The sequence below is a fragment of the Cygnus atratus genome, chromosome 7, assembly GCF_013377495.2.
Source record: "Cygnus atratus isolate AKBS03 ecotype Queensland, Australia chromosome 7, CAtr_DNAZoo_HiC_assembly, whole genome shotgun sequence".
In the NCBI taxonomy this organism is placed as follows: domain Eukaryota; kingdom Metazoa; phylum Chordata; class Aves; order Anseriformes; family Anatidae; genus Cygnus; species Cygnus atratus.
Genome location: NC_066368.1, coordinates 27996896 through 28014422, shown reverse-complemented (window position 1 = coordinate 28014422; position 17527 = coordinate 27996896). Strand labels below are relative to the sequence as shown.

Genomic DNA, 17527 nt, shown 5'->3' with positions numbered 1-17527 from the left:
ATTGCACATTTTCTTCCATTTCCACATGGTCCAAGAGAACATGGTACAGTACAAATATCAACAGAAATGCAATAAAATAATGGTTATTGTTGCTTTTAATGTTTTTTTATTTTTTTTCTTGGCTCAGGGCTATGATCTTATTTAAACCAATGTCCAAAGGAAAGGAGGAATACATTTTAGCTCAGGAAAAGACAAGTGGCAAAACACTTTAGTGATGCTTAATATAGAATAATCTAAAAGGATAAGGCAGGAACAACCAGAATAAATAACAGTAATGGCTAGATATCTATTTGCGGAGGAGATTTAGTAATGTAATTCTCCTGACTCAAGAGTAAATAATGGTTAAGATAGATGTTCTGAAATCCTCCCAATTTGATGGCTTGAATTTTTGCAAGTCTGAAAGCTCATCGCAGCTTTTCCTGAATAACAGGTGTGACACCAGTAGTCACAGATGCTGGCAATCTTCAAGAAAATACATTCTCCTGCTTGCACAGAGCAGTGCTCTGGAAGGCTGCAGGATGACACCTGCACCCAGCTGCTGACTCAGCTGACTCGAACAGCCTGCTGCTGAAGCCACTCTGCCCTCCCTCTCAAAAAATTTGCAAGAGGTAGATGAAGATGGCTTGCAACTGAGGTTTGCTGCTGTGACCAAACGTACGAACTTCAAGACTTCTTAATTGCCATCTGCAGGCTTCTTAATGAATTAGACAGTACTATGCTCTATCAGTCATTCCTGCTGCTACCTGGCATATGTGATTGCCCCTTCATGTGCAGGTGGGAGGGCAGGCTGCCCACCATTTAAATGCTTGTCTGTGTTATTTTTTTTCCTCCTGTTTTAAGCAATCTGTTTGTCTTCACCTATGATGAGGAGGAAGAGTCCAAATCTATTTTATCCTAAGCATGAGGGAGGATCTAGCCTACTTTGTGACTGAATGGGGACTGGATCTGGTAGTAACAAACTAGCACTGGAGTGAGATTTTTCTCACAGTAGGTCTGATTAGGAGCTTTACTACTGTTTAAAATGAAACAACCTGTAGACCAGGAAATACAGTTCTTTGTGTAATATTCCTGCTGTAGCTAGTCTCTGTATTGCTCACCCCAGGGGATCTTGCATTTGCTGCAGGCTGAGCCTGGTAGGCAGTTTGCTGAACTAAGCCTTTAAATAGGCAGCATATTTTTTTTCAAACAAAAACTGTTCTGTATTTTTTTTTTTGTGCTGGTGAATTTCAAATGATGCTCTAGGAAGGCCAGTACACTCCAAATTAATTAGCAAGGATTTCTTTTAACAGGATAATTACTATATCAGCAAGTGGTAAACCCAATGAATGTGAGTAGTCCTGGCTTGCATCAACAAGGAGATGTGTTGTAATTTGACCAGCTGATTCTAAATGCACCTTGGTGCGGAAGGCTTTAGACAACACAGTTGGTCAGCAACAGCACTCTATCTTTTTTACCTATAGACTGGAATTAAAATCCCAAATGAAGTTGCATTCCACTCTCCATATGTCAGCCTTTAAAACAGCATTGTGAATGACAATTGGCTTTTTTCCTCCTGCTGGAAAGAGGCCCAAAATGAGAAGAGCAGGAGGCATTGCATGTTATTACTAAATTACAAATGGTAGAAAGGGCTATGAGGTGTATGAGACTTCTTCATGGCTTTTCTCGTAATGGAAGGGCCTGATCCTGCACAGAACAGATCATACGGTTTAACATCTCATAAATACTAACACAGGTTCACATGTTTGGGGACATTTTAAATAGGTTCATTTTTAAATAGGTGTATCTTTCAAAGAATAAACATGCCATTGTTTATCAGGCTATTAATAAATAAGCATATGACTGTTGTGGTGGTCATAGAAACACTCATGCATTCCCAGAATCGCATTCTGTCTTTAGATGGCTGAGGCTTTAGGTAAGACTGGGAAATTTTAACAACAGAAATTACTTAGGCCACTCTATTTGCTAGTTTTTTTTCTTAATATGATTTTCTGATCTCATTAAGAATGAATGTAGAAATTTGTAAAAGCACCTGCCATTTTCTGTGAGCATATGATTTTTAAGCAGCCTTTAAAAAATTGCTCATCGTTCAGCCTGTATAAGCTAAGCCCAACAAGGACATTGGTCTTAAACTGACATAAAGTGTTCATGGGAGAAATGAATCAGGCCCTATATTATTTACCCCAAATGTAGAACTAAATGCATAACTATTAGCCATTTCTTAAAAGTAGATCTTGACACTTGATAGACCAGATAATGTCTGAAGTGATTTCAAGGGGCTTTGTGAAATGTTAAGCACAAGCCAGAAATCTTCTGCCTAGATTTTCCATCAAGTGTGTGTAGTGCCATCTTCTTTCTAGTTGGCTTGTATACCTGAGGTGCCTGAGTAAGGCCACTTTAAAAAAAAAATAAAATGGTAACACTTAAAATCTGCCCTCAACTTCAAACACAGTGAAGCATTAAAAAAATACTTTTTTTTGGTTTATGTTCTGACTGATAGAAATAAAAATGCAAATATCTCAGTAGAAAATGCCTGGGTGACAAACACAGTTGTGTTCAAATGATCCGTGAGGATTTCATTATCTTTTTAATATATTTTTATTTGTAAGGTTGAAATTATTCAGACCATGCAGGTCCTAAGAGACGACATGGTGTTTCATGGTGTTGCATAGTCTTTTGAAACTGAAAATCCACCAGAGGTCAGGTAACATTCAAAGAAGCTTTGAATTTTTTGAATGAACGATGTTTAGATGTCATAGTAACAGTACAAATCATGCCCCTTCACTTATGTGTCTGCAGTTATCACTGTAGCAGCTGCTTCCATGCACAGCAAACATTGTTCATCACACTTAAGTTATAGCCCAACCACTGAAGTAGGGCTGAATGCTTCTGTTTCCCCTATTCCATGAGGATGTTTATCCTTCTTATCCTTCTGTCTGAATACATGCAGGTACATATGTCAGCAGAGTGCCACCCAAGGTAATAACCAACCTTGTTAGTGTGCCAAACCTTCATTGCTACTACAAACTATGGCTACAAAATCCCTATGGATAATATAATAGGGAACTAGTCAAAACCCACTAAAATCCAATAGGATACAAAATGTTCCATTTCTATAACTTTCGCTTCAGAAATTTCCCCTACAGTTCAGAAGAAATTGATTTCTTGGTGAAAGAAAGAGTTTGTGCGCTCAAAGTCTGTCTGACCATAGAAATAGGCCAAGCCCTTTTGAGGAAGCTAAGAGAAATACAGTTGGTTTCGAGTCAGTAACTGTGCTCACTGGTCTTTTGATGGAGCTTGGGATTCCTCTCTCACTGGAAAATCAATGAACTCTTTCATTTCAGTATCTTGCTCAGCAGTAGCTTGAGTGCTGGCTTCATAAGGCTCGCATGGGCAACAGCTGACTTCTCCTTTCCTGCTCTTCTGCAGAATAGTAGCATGGAAGTCTAATGTTATCACCGCCAAACGATACAGTTGTAGGGTCAAAACTAAGATGTTCTTAGCTGTAAAAAACACCAGCAACTGATTGAATATTCTGAAGTGGCCCATCAGGATTGAACGCACGATGAAGAAGGGTCCATCCTGTATGAACAAGCTGACCCCGATATTCCACAGCTCTGCACTGTACCTGCAGAACAGCAGGCTGGGGATCCGCCTTGCTGATGCAGTTGGTTTGCAGCCAATATGCTGTACTGGAAATAAAACACATGTTAAAACAACTCTTTAAAACATAGTCAGGATTGGGTGAAGTGCAGCTTTTAGATACCCTGGATTATAAATGCCTTCGAGTGTGAACAGTTCAACACAAAGCATATCCCATTTCTGAGATCTGTTTCAGTGAAGCACACTAATCTCATGTTAAGCAGGCACTTACGTGGTCTGCTGGAAAAACACCAAAAATTGTTTCCCCTTTACTATCCCACAAACATATCAGTATTTATACACTTGAAAACAAGAAGCGGAAGTAGATCACTTAATTTTTCTGCAACAACTTCCCAGATGCTTTTCTGTTGAATCAGTGTGCTAGGCTAATATGCATCATTAAGAAAACAAACCAATAAACTAAAATACCACAAACCAAAAAAATCCCTCGATGCTGAATGGGAACATCCAAAGCTGTAGCACTTCAGCTAGTTCCAGGTGAAGACCTTGCTTTTAAAAGACTCATGTTGCCTTTTGTGTGTGTCATAATAAAAACAGGTCATGTTTGAGGGACAATACCAGGCATTATGGACAGGAAGAAACTGTAGTCCCTGCTTGTCATATGAGACTTGAGCTACTGTTGCTCATTTGTAGCTTTCTGGACATCAAGTTGGGTGCAACAACTGGAACCTGCATGGATGCATGCCCCTCAGCTATAATGACAGTGGTGAGCTAGAATGCTTTTGGTGGCGTAGCATCCGGAGAAGGGTCATCAGAAGGCTTTGTGTGCAGTAAATGTAGCTGCATCTTATGAAAATGCATATAGCTTAGCTGACCCATTTCTCAGGCAGTGTGATTTCATTAGCTTAAGACCTGTAGTTACTGTGATGCAGTAATAACCACCAAACATCACAGCTTACCAAAATAACTCCATTGTTTGAGTCAGCTCTGGGAAAAGAAAAAGATGAGACTCAAGAGTGGAAAATGAGTTGTAGAATGGGGAATGCTTTTTCTGAATCCGTTAGGCAAAGCTTCAGCAGCAGCTAATTTTTTAATGGCTTTTGTGTCGTTGTTTAACAGTCCTACCTGCATTACTGACATCCTATATTGTCTATGAATTGCTCTTTTAGGTCATGGTTGATGTGTGATTAAACGTTCTGATGCCTGAATGACAAGTAGTATCTGTGCAGCTGTATAGAATTACCTAAAACAAATTGTACCCACGGTAAATTTCAGGGTAGTGTGTTCAATAACTTAATTTTTAACTAGTAAATGTAATTAAATAAGGAGAAAAACAACAGCCAGAGGAGAGGGGAAAAAAAACAACAACACAGTACACAGCTTAGTTCACTTAAATTAATGGTATGTTTCTTTAAGCAGTGTTTGAATTTATCTGGGTAGTGGTGATGTATGTGTAGTGTTCTTGCCTTTTTTTTTTTTTTAATTTGAGTGTTGTGCATCTTTAAGATAATGTATTTAACCAGTAACAGGAATTTTGTCTGTGATAAACTGCATCAGCTTTCTCAGGAGGTGAGCAGCTGAGCTGAAATGCTGGAATATTTTCTTAGCTTCAATGTTGAAAACAAAGCCTAATGCTGTCCACAAAGAAAAGGCTAATAAAAATTTCCTAGAATCATTTCTCATTACTTTATTTGTTCATTATTTTAATCACTGTGTCAACCTAGTCATCAATTTTATATAAGATGCTGATGAGGATAACTCGTCTTTAGACTGGTATAGTTCAACTGCAAACTTGTAGTTGGAGGCCAGAATGGTTGCAACAGTTGGTGGTTGAGGAGGCTTTCCTTGTTCTCCTTTGATCTACAGAAGCCCTTTCTGCATATAGACAAATATCAATTTGAGTTAGCTGAATGTTGGGCCTGTTCCTTTAGGATAAGGATGTACAGTCCCAACGTCATACAGCCCTTTAGGTTTCCTGTGAATAGCTAATTTCTCCTATGATAACCTCTTCTGAGCCTGTGATACCTGTGCTCTAGGCTGTGCTGTTCCCGGTGCCTGAGGCTAGTTTCTCTCTCCATAGGTGCCAATAACCTGCCTAGACTGGAACCATGATAGAATTCACGACCAGATCTAGCTCAAGAGCTTACACAGCGAAGTTTAAGGCAGTACCAGGCAACCAGAGTAGATGCTTCAATACAGTACTGCAATACCAGTTTTCCTGGAAGTGGTTTTATCAGGTAGATCAGAGATTAGCCAGAAACAAGTTGTTCCTCAAAAGAAACCACAGTGGTCTTTCATCAAAAAGCCTCATTGTCTTTGTCATATGAATTGTTCTCCACCAGAAGTCCTGTGTAGAGTCTGTAGCGTGTGCACAGCCATGAGACATGCCAGCAAAAACTTAAAGCACTTGTTCTCTTCTTGTCTATGTGCAAGTACTAACCTGCAAGATCAAGTGGAAACTGTAACATACTCCAGGTCCATACAGCAAGAATTGCATTTAAGAGAACATAATTCTTCCTATGGGAGGGGAAAAAGCGATAACAGTGAAGATGCAGTTTCCTTATGTGGCAACAAAAATGTTTTCCGTAGTATTTGGGATGTTATTTAAAGGGAGGTTAAGCCAGACAGTGATTGATTAATGCATGCGTCTGAGATGTAGAAGTAAGACGAAGAAAACCAGGCAACTTTGGTGTGGAATTTCTGCTTTTCATGCCATATGTTCCAGCTGTGTAATTACACTAAATATTTAATGCTAATATAATGATAAGCATGTGGAAATAGACATGTGGCTCAGAAATGTCTTTACATATGTAATGATTACACATTCCTTGAAAGCCTGCAGCTTCTAGGCCAAGTGGGAAGGACCTCTCTTCCTGTTATAAAATATTCTTTGATATTAAAAATAATAAAATAAAAATACTGAATACTGTGTCTGTAAGAGGATGAACCTCTTCTCTGATTCTTTCTCTGTGATGGATGTTCATCATTCAGCTCTCAGTGCTGCAAGCGGAAGGTGGGCTTACGTTCTCCGGGAGAGATTGCAATGTTGAAAATTCACACCAGAATTATGCTGTTCCCTTTCTTCTTATCTTTGAACACTTTGTCATTCTATCACGAAGGAGAAAGTACATCTGAAATAACTAAATAATCAGCTTGGATAATGAATCACTAAAGCAAACTCTAGCTGCTTCCATGCCATTCTAAAACAATTCATTAACCTGAAAGGTTTACTGTGTATCCAGTGTTTCAGTTCCTGTAGCTGCAAGATCTGACGCTGCATGGCAGTTATGCTAGCTGTTTGGCTCTTCGTACCCTTTTATTGTGATGGATGTGACATGCTTCTCTGCTGGCAATGGATGAGTAATCTCTAACAAAGCTCATAGGACTGTTATGTCTTTTACAGAGGGAAAGGCAAGAGCAGGAAAACAGAGCCCTTGAGTGTAGCTTTCTGTTATCTGTGGGAATACAGTTTGAATAATCTGGATACTGCAGACAGCCCAAACAAACTTAAAAAAAATAAAAAAAAAAAAAAACACAAGCAACTCTTTTGCTCTATGCAAATTATTTATGCCAGCAAGTATTCCTTACCGCACATCCTCAATGTCCAGGGTTTCACTAGCAAATTCAAGTATATCTGCTGCTGTTCCCACAAACATGAGGAGCAACTGAGACAATTGATCCCGCGTGATTTCAACCCCGATGGGGAGAAGCCATCTCCCAACTACTAGGAGCAGTAGGAAGGTCTGGTGGAGGGCTAATGTCCATACAGTTTCACAGATTGTGGAGAGCTGATTCACAAAGACTTTAGCCTGTTTAAAAGACAACAACAATAGCATACTGTAACTTCAGGAGATTGACGTAAAAGATGGCATTCATCCTTCAGCCTGCTTTTGTTCTCCGTCATATTGTATTAGAGCAGATCATTTCTATGCGGCAGGCATAATTTGAAAAAGGCATATTAATACCAATTTTGGGTAATGAATACTGATTCTTTCTCCGTGCTTTTTCTCCTGTTCTCATTTTTCAGCTGAGCATTATCATTTGCAGAACTGTCACTAGACGCTCTTTAAATTCAGTTAGATTTCTGAGAACAATGAGACTTTCTACCAGCAACGATTAGTACATGGTATAAAGTAGGCCACTTTCATGATGTAGCTTTGTGAAACTAACATTTTTTTACTCCTGTGTGAGGAGGCTTCCCAAATAGGCACAACAGTCCTCTCTAATTGCTCTTTCCTAACACATTGTAAGATCTCTCTACTAGGAACAGGAAAAGGTGTCCCACCGTCTGAATGATGTGGTGATCTATTCCCTCACTTCCACGACTGCTGTCTCTGGACTGATTGAAGTCTTGGTTGGTGACATTCACCTGAACAGCTCCAGGCTCATTACCGCAATACTGTTGTGAACAAAAACATCACACATGCATAAATGTCGTGCACAGGGAGCAGATGTGCTCTGTGGCTGGAAGAGACCTGTTTTGCCAAACTGCAGAGGGTTCATTCGTAAAGTCAGTGGATGTTAACAAAGGAACGTGCTTACTCTGAATGTAATTTCCCTCATGCTCAGAAGGGAGGAATTCTTCTGTGGGCAAGGGTGATGTGTTGGTAGGCCCTTGAGAAGCTATACGATTGTGCTGATAAAGCTGATGTAAATTCAAAGGCTGATGGAGTGGGTGACACCTTTGCTGTTAAGACTGCACTCTCTGAATGTGCTCTGTCTGCAGCTCTCTTTGACAGGCTGCTGGGTTTCCTACAGTATCTCTCTGCCTAAAATGGTAAAACAGGGTAAAAATTGGGTATGGTTAGTCTGCTATCTTATACTTCTGGTCGGTCTCTACATCCTCCAAACTTTCCAAAATTTGTTTCTTTTCCCTAGGGTCCAGAAAAAAAGTTCTCTAAATGTGCTGTTTTATTCTTCTGTATGGTTTACCTCAAGGTTGAAATGAATAGAGTTGGGCTGGGGGGACACTTGGTTTGTGTTTCCCCTCTAGGGGAAATAATAACTAGGAAATACGGGTTTGTGATATCTCCCATCCCTGCAGAGTGGAAGAAGTGGTGCTTTAGTTTTCTCAGACATCGGTTACTCGGAGAAAGAAAATGTTGGCTAAGGCATACTGTTACTTGGAGTGCAGTTAGCCGTGGTGGGGCTGGGCTAAGCATTGAGGAGTGCAGCGCCACACTGCTTTCTGCTTCACCCCATGGCTGGTCCTGGAGCAGCTGGGGAGTGGTTTCTAAAATCTGTCTTCATAACAACCCTTAACATTTCGTTGTAATAGAAAAGGGATAATTAAAAAATCAAACCATGCTGTCATTAAAGACTTCTATCCTACTTGTGCCAGAGAACACCAGATGATTTGCATTTCTCCACTGGGCCCCCCACCATTTTATTGCACGAGGAGTGATTTTCTGCAACAATTGGAATGTGTTTGAGTGCATGCTGAGTAGCTGTATTCAGCATAATGCCTGCCAATATGCAAACAGCATTTTCCAGCAAATGTCACATTTGAACAAAGTTTGGATTCCGCTCTGATACTTTACTGGTCTCTGATAATACTGCACATATCTGAGTGAACACTGCCTCTTGCCTGATGATGTTGTAGAGAAATGGAGTGACTTCCTGTGGCCTGAAAAATCAGGAAGAAGTCCTTGTTGCTTTTGTACTTGGTGATAAAGGCTCTTAAACTGAATGCTTGGCTTATTTGGACAGTGGGTGTGAGCACACTGAACAACTCGCACGCAAATGGGGGAATATTTCCATTTGGAGGAGGGAAGTCCGTATTATGGGGCATGGACACAGTGACAGGGAGGGGCTGGGGTTCTGCCCAGCTACAGCCTTGTAGGGCTGATCTCCTGGGTTATCCCTGCAGCCCATGGAGAGCAGAAGCAGCAGCTTGTTCAGGGGATGTTTCAGAAATGGAAATTAACTGGTGCTCTGGAGAAGCCTATTTATCTATCAACTGTAGGAGAAGACCGAAGCCTCCGAAGGCCAGCCTTTCTGAGCAGGCAGTGCGATGCAGTTGGTCAACAAGACCGTGACTTCAAACTTTTGCATAAGAGAAATAACTGCCCCAGCATATTAAGAAGTGAGTATCTACCTTGTTACAAGTAGCCTGGGTAGGGCAAAGGGACTGATACCTTGTGCTGGAGGGGGAAGGCTAATTCACCTTGACAGCCTTTGGCTTGTCAGCAGGTCAGCCTTTGAGCCCTCTCCTCTGCCCCTTGCCCAGTGTGGCAAAGTGAAGAGGGGAGAGCTATGAACTTGCATTAAAATTCAGAGTTTGGGGGTTTGGTTAGTTGTTTTTTAAAACCCTATTAGGGAGGAATTTGCCAAATTTGAGGCTTGCACTGCTGCAGGGGGACGGAGTAAAGCAGTGCTGCTTCTGCATGGCTGTGAGGGGGCTTGTTTCATTTTCCTAGTGGTACACAGGCACAGAGAACACTGCTTTCAGAAAATCAGTTCACTTTGTTAATATCTTTTATAGGCTCTTTATGTGTGAATTTTTTTGAAACCATTCCTGACTTGATGGGAGGCTGCTATTTCAGTGGAAGGCTCCATGGATGCTGACTGAATGGTGCTCCTCAGGGCAGGTCAGTGTGTCTCAGACTGCAGGCAGGAAATGGAGAGCTGCTTCTGCAAAGCCGGGCATTTAAACAGACTCCCAATTTTCATTTAAGTACCTTCCTATCTTGTTTTATTTTGTTCCTCTGAATACTTATTAAGTGGTGACTCACTTAAAAGTTTGGAGAGGAGCCTTTATTTTACATTATCTATATGCATGTAGATAGGACTGTTGGTGCCAGGCATATTTGCCTAGCTAATTATGTTTATGCAGTGACTTAATGGGGATGTGACAAGGAAGAAGGAAAAAAACTAAGCTTCGTAGGCAGCTGATAAATGTGGTTTCCTTGCTTAGTTCTACAGCCTAGTTACTCCTAGGTATCAAGATGTATATGTGGCTAAACAAAGCTGCCAAGTTTTTTTCTATGCAAGAATAAAACAGGTAGTAATTGTACACGTTTTACAGCACTTCTATCTTAATTCACTTTCTTTGTTTCTTCTGAAATGAAGCTTACATTCCTCTGATTTATATATTTAAAAAAAAAGCCTAATCAAAATGGAAACTGTTTTGCATGACACGTTTTCCTAGTGCGCATTGTGCAGCGATCTCGCTGGTGGCGCAGGGGACCCCCTGCAATACCGAACAAATTGAGCCATTCTCCATTTGCCTGTTCACAGTCCCAGACAGAAATGAGGCCAGCTGAAACTTACTGCAGCAGGCCCAGCATCGAGGTGGTAGCACCAATGCTGCGACGACAGGGCAGGGTGCCCTCTGTCCTGGGACATGTGGAAGAGGCCAGCTCTCTGACAAGCAACAGGTACCTGCTTGCTCTGCATCGTGGGAGCAGGCTGGCTGTCCCTATGGTAACACACGTGATGTCAGAAATTCCACCCGGTGACTTTGCTTTGTTTTGCTCATACTGGAAAGCTGGAATGTAAGGCAGGGGGGAAGATCACATAAGCTGTCTTCTGAATCGAGGAAGATAATGGGTGTGTGTGGGGGGAAATGGTGCAAGATGTAAGATCTCTTCTAGAAGAGAACTTTAGTTGGTAAGGGAATCTGATGTCAGAAAGAAGCTGAGGGAATGGGCAGAGATTATCAATTATTTCCTTAATGTTTAAGCTTTGAGTGGTTAAAAGTAATCAAAAGGTTTACCAGGTATCTGTGTTATTGCTGACTAGAAAGCTGGCTATTGCCCTGGCAGTCAGGTGAGCTCTGCTGAAGGGGGTCAGTTACTGCTTTCTGTGGCAGTAATGCAGCAGGTGTTTGAAAAGCTAAGAGGCACTTGTTTGTTTGAGATCTTACACTTTATGAAGAAAGAATGGTTATTTTTAATGGATTAAATGGTTTTAATTTTCTTGCCACTCTGTTTTCCTGACAGCAAATTTTTTCACTCAGTACAATTGAATTTACTTTATAGCATTTCTTCCAAAAATGTATTTCATCCCCAAATACCTCACTGCAAAGCAGTACTTTCTATGCAGCCCATACTCCACTGGTGATAGATGAATGGTATTAATTATGTCCAGTTCTGTGGTACTCAGAGGCAGAATTGCCTCAGTCTTCAGGAGGAGAGACTGTATATTAGCACATGCCTTAAATAATAGCACCGACACTTCCTCTTAGGGATCCAATGGGAGATCAAAATTCTGCTACCTGAAAGACCACAAACTGTTTTGATGGTGTGTATATTTTAAATGTGTGGATCTAGCGACTGCGTAATTACCTGTTCTGTTAGTATTTTAATAAGGAAAATCCCAGCAATATTTTAGCATGAAGAATAGTACTTGTCTGGGTGCTGCATTTTGAGGTTAATTGTCAGGAGGGCTGCTCCCCTTCTGGAGGTATTGTTTTCAAATCTATTAGTGTGCGCATTTCCAGAACTCTCCATCCTATCTCTCCAGGTATAAACTAAGCTGTTAACTTGATGTACTTCCTCTTTAATTCACAGTAGCAGTATATCAATAAGAACAAAGTATGCCATGTTCTAACATCATTTTAGGAAATAAACTGCTGCCTCTGACTACAAAATTAGCCTGTTTCTTGGACCAGATTTAACTATGACAAATGTTCTCAATATCCACATTACCTGTCTGTGACTGTTTAAGGAGATTTGGCAAAGCAAGAAGACAATAAATTCCTGCTGCTGTATTTAGAAAAAGCCTCAGGCATTTTCAGTGTAAACACAATTTTGAATATTTGATTATGCTTCTGTGGGCTCTAACAATGTTTCAAAGGAGAAAATGAGGCACTGCATCTCCTTAGTCTAATTTATGTATTTTTTTCTGATGCTTTTTCTCTTACTCCTACCAGACCCTTTTTTGCCATGGTTGTGTATTACCAATACGTGCAAATCTGGGGACATAGCAAATCCCCTTTTCACTATATAGAAGTGTTATGGGGACTTGCAGGCAGCCTGCATGGGGAGGTGCAGGCTCTGTCTTGGCCCTAACTGACCCCATCTGGCACAAGAACTATTCATTTTAAAAGCTCTGCTGCATGTTTGGGTCCTGCAGTGGAACCCAGACACCCCGTTCCCAGATCACTGTACAGCACAGACAAGAAATATAAACACAGACAAATTACAGCATGTCAGCAAATCTGTGTTAGCAATCTGTGAATATTCTCCTAGGTTGCAGTAAACATGAGGTAATTTGACCTTAAGACCCCTTTCATTGATACCTGCCTCAATTTTGGCTTCCTTGGAGTTGTGATGCCTGCCTGTAAGTGCTATGAAACTCATAACTTGCACTTTTTTTTCTTTTCTTTTTTCTGTTTTTTGTTTTTTTTTTTTTTAAAAAAAAGGCCTCTAAAGCAATGAAATTTTGTCACCATGCTGGAAAAGATTCAAGCTGGTAACCTGGGGCTGAAGGGCTATGTTTCAAACTCCTAGTCCTCAGTTACCCAGCTGAATAAGGGTCTCATTTTAGCTAGGAAAAAGGTTGATAACTTGATATTTAGGAAATGCACAGTGGTCCATAGTCCCAGCTGGACTATATATAACATTATGCAATGTTATGTAATGTCCTAACAGTATAAAATGGAAAACTGGAACAAGGTCTGGCATGCATTCCCAATTATAACCCATCAATTAATGCATCGATTTCAAGCCAGTCCATCTTATCTCATAATAAATACCTGGGTCCCATGATGAATTTCTAGTAGCCATAATGATGGTACTGTGCAAATCAGATATAAAAATATCGCTGGTGAAAACCTGCAAAGGAAAAGAAAAGATAGCTTGGTATTATATCACGTCGTAAATACCATGTATCCTATCATTATTTGAGTTGGATCTTGAGAATGCTACTTAAGTTACAGCTTACATTGAGGTATAACTGCAAATAAGAGTTGTTATTCTTGCTGAATTCCTCATGCTGTCGGTTACAAATGATATCGTTTTTGTAAATCTAAGATCATATGTTGTTTTTAAAAAGATTTTAAAAGATTTAAAATCTTTTTTTCAAAAACTAACCAAAGGCTTTTAGCTGTTTATATTTCCATTGCTGCATTCTCTGTATTTAGAACAAACAAACAAGAAAAACATTTAGCTAACGTACTCTTTCAGATCTCCTGAAGGGTGAATTAGTAAGTTGAGTCATTCCACTGAAAGATACTGGGCTAAAGGCTGCTGATCAGAATCCTGCGTGTTGACACAAGAAAGGTAGAAACAGCATCAGTTTCCCTAAAACAAGCATTTCCTCAGTAAGGGATCTTTAGGGCAGGCTGAAAAGCTTGATGAAAATGGGCCTTGGCCTTGTTCCCCCACTCGTGCTGCCAGTTGTCTAATCTTTTAGGATTTCTGTCTCTTGTTCATTTTTCTAGTCACTCTCCTGTATAATTTGTGATGGTGATGCTTTAAGATCTTCAGCTTCTTGAGCTGAGTTCATTCAGACATACTGGAGAAGTTTCATTACTACTCCTCTAAGTACTGATTCTTGCAAAGGTTGCTGATGTTTTCATATAAAATGTGACGTTTTTTTGGCAATTCTTATCCTTTTGGATTAGGAAAGAGGTTCTCTGATGCCACCGATGGTCCATCTAGCCCTGTTGTAGTGCAGAGGGAGCATCACAACAACACTGCCAAGATGCACGGCAGCCTTTGCATTGTATGGATGGAGCAGTGGGGCCAAACTTGGGATGCTTGCTTGATTCCCTCTGTCCTGCACATCTGGTAGTGAATTTAAATTGTTTATAATTGTGTAACTGCAGCAACGTTTTGTTCAAATGTTGTTGCATGTATTGCTACATCGGATTGGGATAGGAACTACCTTTGTTTTTGTAATCATGACTTTTCCAGTGGAGGTTAAACTTTGAGGAAGAAAAACACAACTGAAGAACTCCTCAGGAAAATGACTGGGTTACTGAGCTGCTATAAAGTGTTTCAACCAACCCCCTTTACATAAGATAGTCCTGGGTCATTGTGTGTTGGTGGTTTGGGGTTTGTGGTATTGGTTTTCTGTTGCTTGTTTGTTTTCTCTATTTGTCTTTTTTTTTTTTTTTTGAGGGTTGGATTGCTGATGATGGTGGGGTTTTTTTTTTTTTTTTTTTCTCTTCATCAAACTCAGTGATTCTGTGGAGTTTTAGCCTGCTTATTTTGGGAGAGAACACACCTCTTGATTGAATGGGAGAAGTACTCTGTTTTACATACAGTATTTCCTGTAGGAGCTGGGTACATGAAAAATCCATCCAGCTGGCAGGTTAGCAAAGCTGAGCTAATGATAGCAGATCAGGCCAGGAAAGTTCAGGAGCTTTAACCCTGCCTTTCTTTCAGAAAGAGCAGTCTAGAGCAAATACTGCTTGGCCAGGTGCATAATGTTACTTTTCCCACATGTGCCATTTAATTATTTATGCTGGTGTAATAAGCAACTGTCTTTTGTCAATAGCAAATAGAAAGGATATGAGGCTCTCGGAGGCAGGAGAGTTCTGTGGCACAGACTGTCCTTTGCCCACACCAGTAGACATCTAGGGAAGTATTTCTATAAATGCAGTTGATACTACCTGGTGAGTTTTCCACCAGGGGAGGAAACTATACTGTTGTGATCAGATGCTGCCCATTTGTCTTCAGTTCTTACCTATAATATACTTTACTGTTTCTTAGAGTGCTGGACCACATCCATTTTCAGAATTTCCTTCTAGCTAAATTTAGCCCAGTCTTCTAACACACGCGTTCATTAGAAAGGATCTGCTTTCTGTATCTGTTTTTCCTTTGGATCTTCCAAAAATGGGCTTAGCAAGTGTTCCTTCATGAAGTGTCATCTGCCTCTTCCTCTCCCCAGTGAATCAGGTCTGCTCCCTCTGCCTCTGTCTTATAAATGTGTGTTTGGAGCTCTGCTGTTGTTAAATTTTCCAGTATCCCAGACTTCATCACTGCTTTTATTACATTTACATTTAAAGTATGGAACACTCGTGTGAATTGTCATACAACACTGCTTCTGTTATAATGAGTTTCCCAGGTTGCAACAGACAGGAATGTAAGGCCACTGAAATACTCAGTTTTCTTGCCTTGGACTTGTCCCAGGGGCCTGCCTGCAGTTTGAGATTTTTAAAAATTAAAGGTCCTAATGAAACCATTACAATTAGTTACATGAGCACTCTTTTCACAGAGTATTTGTTTTGGCTGACTGATCGTGCTGATGAACTGTAGCAGACTGCAGTCATTCCTCACATGCATGTAAAAGCCCATGTGCCTGGGCAAACTCTGTGCCTGTAACTTTTTTGTCCATTTCTCAGGCAGCCTTTCCTGCATGAAGGCTTCCCTCTGGAATAGCCTCTCAAATTCAAATCCAAATACTTAAAGCACTATTACTGCATTGTGAAAGAGGTTGCTGCGCATCATTTACTTGTCGCCGAGTTTTGGTTTGTGCACTAGCATGGTGTTGGCACTGTTGCAAGTAGCAGGGACAGGGAATGCAGTCCCTGGGAAAGAGGTGCCCGCAAGGAGCAGCAGGCTGGGTAAGAGATGGGGGCATCTGCACAGAGCAGCCGCATGGCCCCCAGCATTGCTCCACACCTCATGCGTGTGCTCCCTGCCAGGTTGTGGCATCGGAGGTGCCCGGTGACCCTGCAAGGGGGTGCCTGCCTCCCCTCTCCCCGTGCCCCAGGGTCAGCAGCTCTAGAGCACAGATCTTTTGCCGGCAGCAAAGTTCCCACATTTTTCAGCTGTTGGTACACAGGCAGAGCTCCACAAACAGTGGTTCCCAAGCAGTCTTCTGCAAAACTGCCCCTCCTGAAAGCCCTCTGGATTTGACCACGGACTAGCCAGGGCATTACCACTCTTCCACCACTCTGGGTTCTGCAGCAAAGAAAACGCAGCTCCCTGAAAGTGTGGCAGAAAGAAAGCCAGGGCAGCTGTGCTCGCAGGCAGCAGCTGCAGAAAGCAGCCCCACATCTACAGCAAAGTACATGCAAAGAAGCAAGAGGGGCTCCGTCGGAGCCGGCAGTGTATGCTCACCATTTGTAGCCTCTGCCTTGCTTAAACTTGAGGGTGAGCCCTGTCTCCAGGCACAGGAGAAGATTGAGCAGTGCCAGCAGCCAGTACTTGGGTTCTTTCTTCACTTCAGTCACTCTCCAGACCCCGATGAGGGAGTGCAACACGAAGAGCAGGCGAGTAACCAGAGCATTGAGCAGCACCATCAGCTCCATCCTGGACCAGTCCCGTTCCCCTTCTCCTGCACCGCAGGGGCCCGGCGCTTTTTAGGAAGTCTGGGAAGTTGCTCTGGGAATCACTGCAAAGCCTGCACGCCGCAGGCACGCAGATCTCTCCTCTTCCATCTCCACAAAGGGGCCCATTATGACAAAAAAGCAGCAGCATTGCCCCTCCCCCAGACTTCCTGAAAACTTTCTAAAGGGAAGAAAAAAAAAACAACTTCGCGCTTCCAAGCTGGAGTGGTTTGCAGTGCTCAGTGCAGCTCTGGCCATGCTAAGATGGGGGCGTAAAGGGTTTCTTTATGTCCTTTCTCTATCATCTCCTCAGGGACTCAAGGCCAGGGAAATTTCTGTCTTGCACAGCTCCTATCCCTCTGCTAGCCGTGCTCGCTTCTCTTATCTCACAGACTCCCAGAAAGAGACAAAATGTAAGAAGCATTATTAATTTGAATCATCCTTTCTAAAACTTTCACTGTGTTACTGAGACTGCAAAACCCTCTTTACTCTCCCCTACCCCCAAAAAAGCTATAATGCATATTTGGGGGCTTTTAAAGTTGTTCGTTTAACATTGCAATACAGAAAGCAGAGACTATGTGCTTCGCTACTGGAATCTGTGCACACACATTGAGGTGGTGATTAGTGTTGAGCAGATTGATTAAATTTCAGTACTGTTTAGTTTTTCTGACTTCTGGTGTTTTAATGTAACTAACGTAACTG

The 17527-nt window shown here is 41.4% G+C and overlaps 1 protein-coding gene and 1 long non-coding RNA gene across 2 annotated transcripts in view; one reads left to right on the top strand and one right to left on the bottom strand.

The window, feature by feature from the left end:
- LOC118246946 (uncharacterized) overlaps nt 1-17527 on the top strand; it is a 105617-nt gene that overhangs the window by 73140 nt on the left and 14950 nt on the right. The window lies entirely within an intron of this gene.
- On the bottom strand, nt 52-17186 carry TMEM26 (transmembrane protein 26). The gene is made up of 6 exons (XM_035544489.2): nt 16617-17186; nt 13301-13379; nt 7886-7999; nt 7189-7409; nt 6041-6117; nt 52-3689 (listed from the first exon to the last, which is right to left on the bottom strand). The coding sequence occupies exons 1-6, from the start codon at nt 16805-16807 to the stop codon at nt 3274-3276; spliced, it is 1098 nt and encodes a 365-aa protein (XP_035400382.1). The 5' UTR covers nt 16808-17186; the 3' UTR covers nt 52-3273.

Coding starts and splice junctions, on each gene's coding strand:
- TMEM26 (XM_035544489.2), bottom strand. CDS start 16,807: ATGGAGCTGATGGTGCTGCTCAATGCTCTGGTTACTCGCCTGCTCTTC. Junction 7,410..7,885: donor ATCACCACATCATTCAGACG/GTGGGACACCTT, acceptor TCTTTTAAACAG/GCTAAAGTCTTTGTGAATCA. Junction 3,690..6,040: donor GTTTCCACTTGATCTTGCAG/GTTAGTACTTGC, acceptor TTTTATTTCCAG/TACAGCATATTGGCTGCAAA.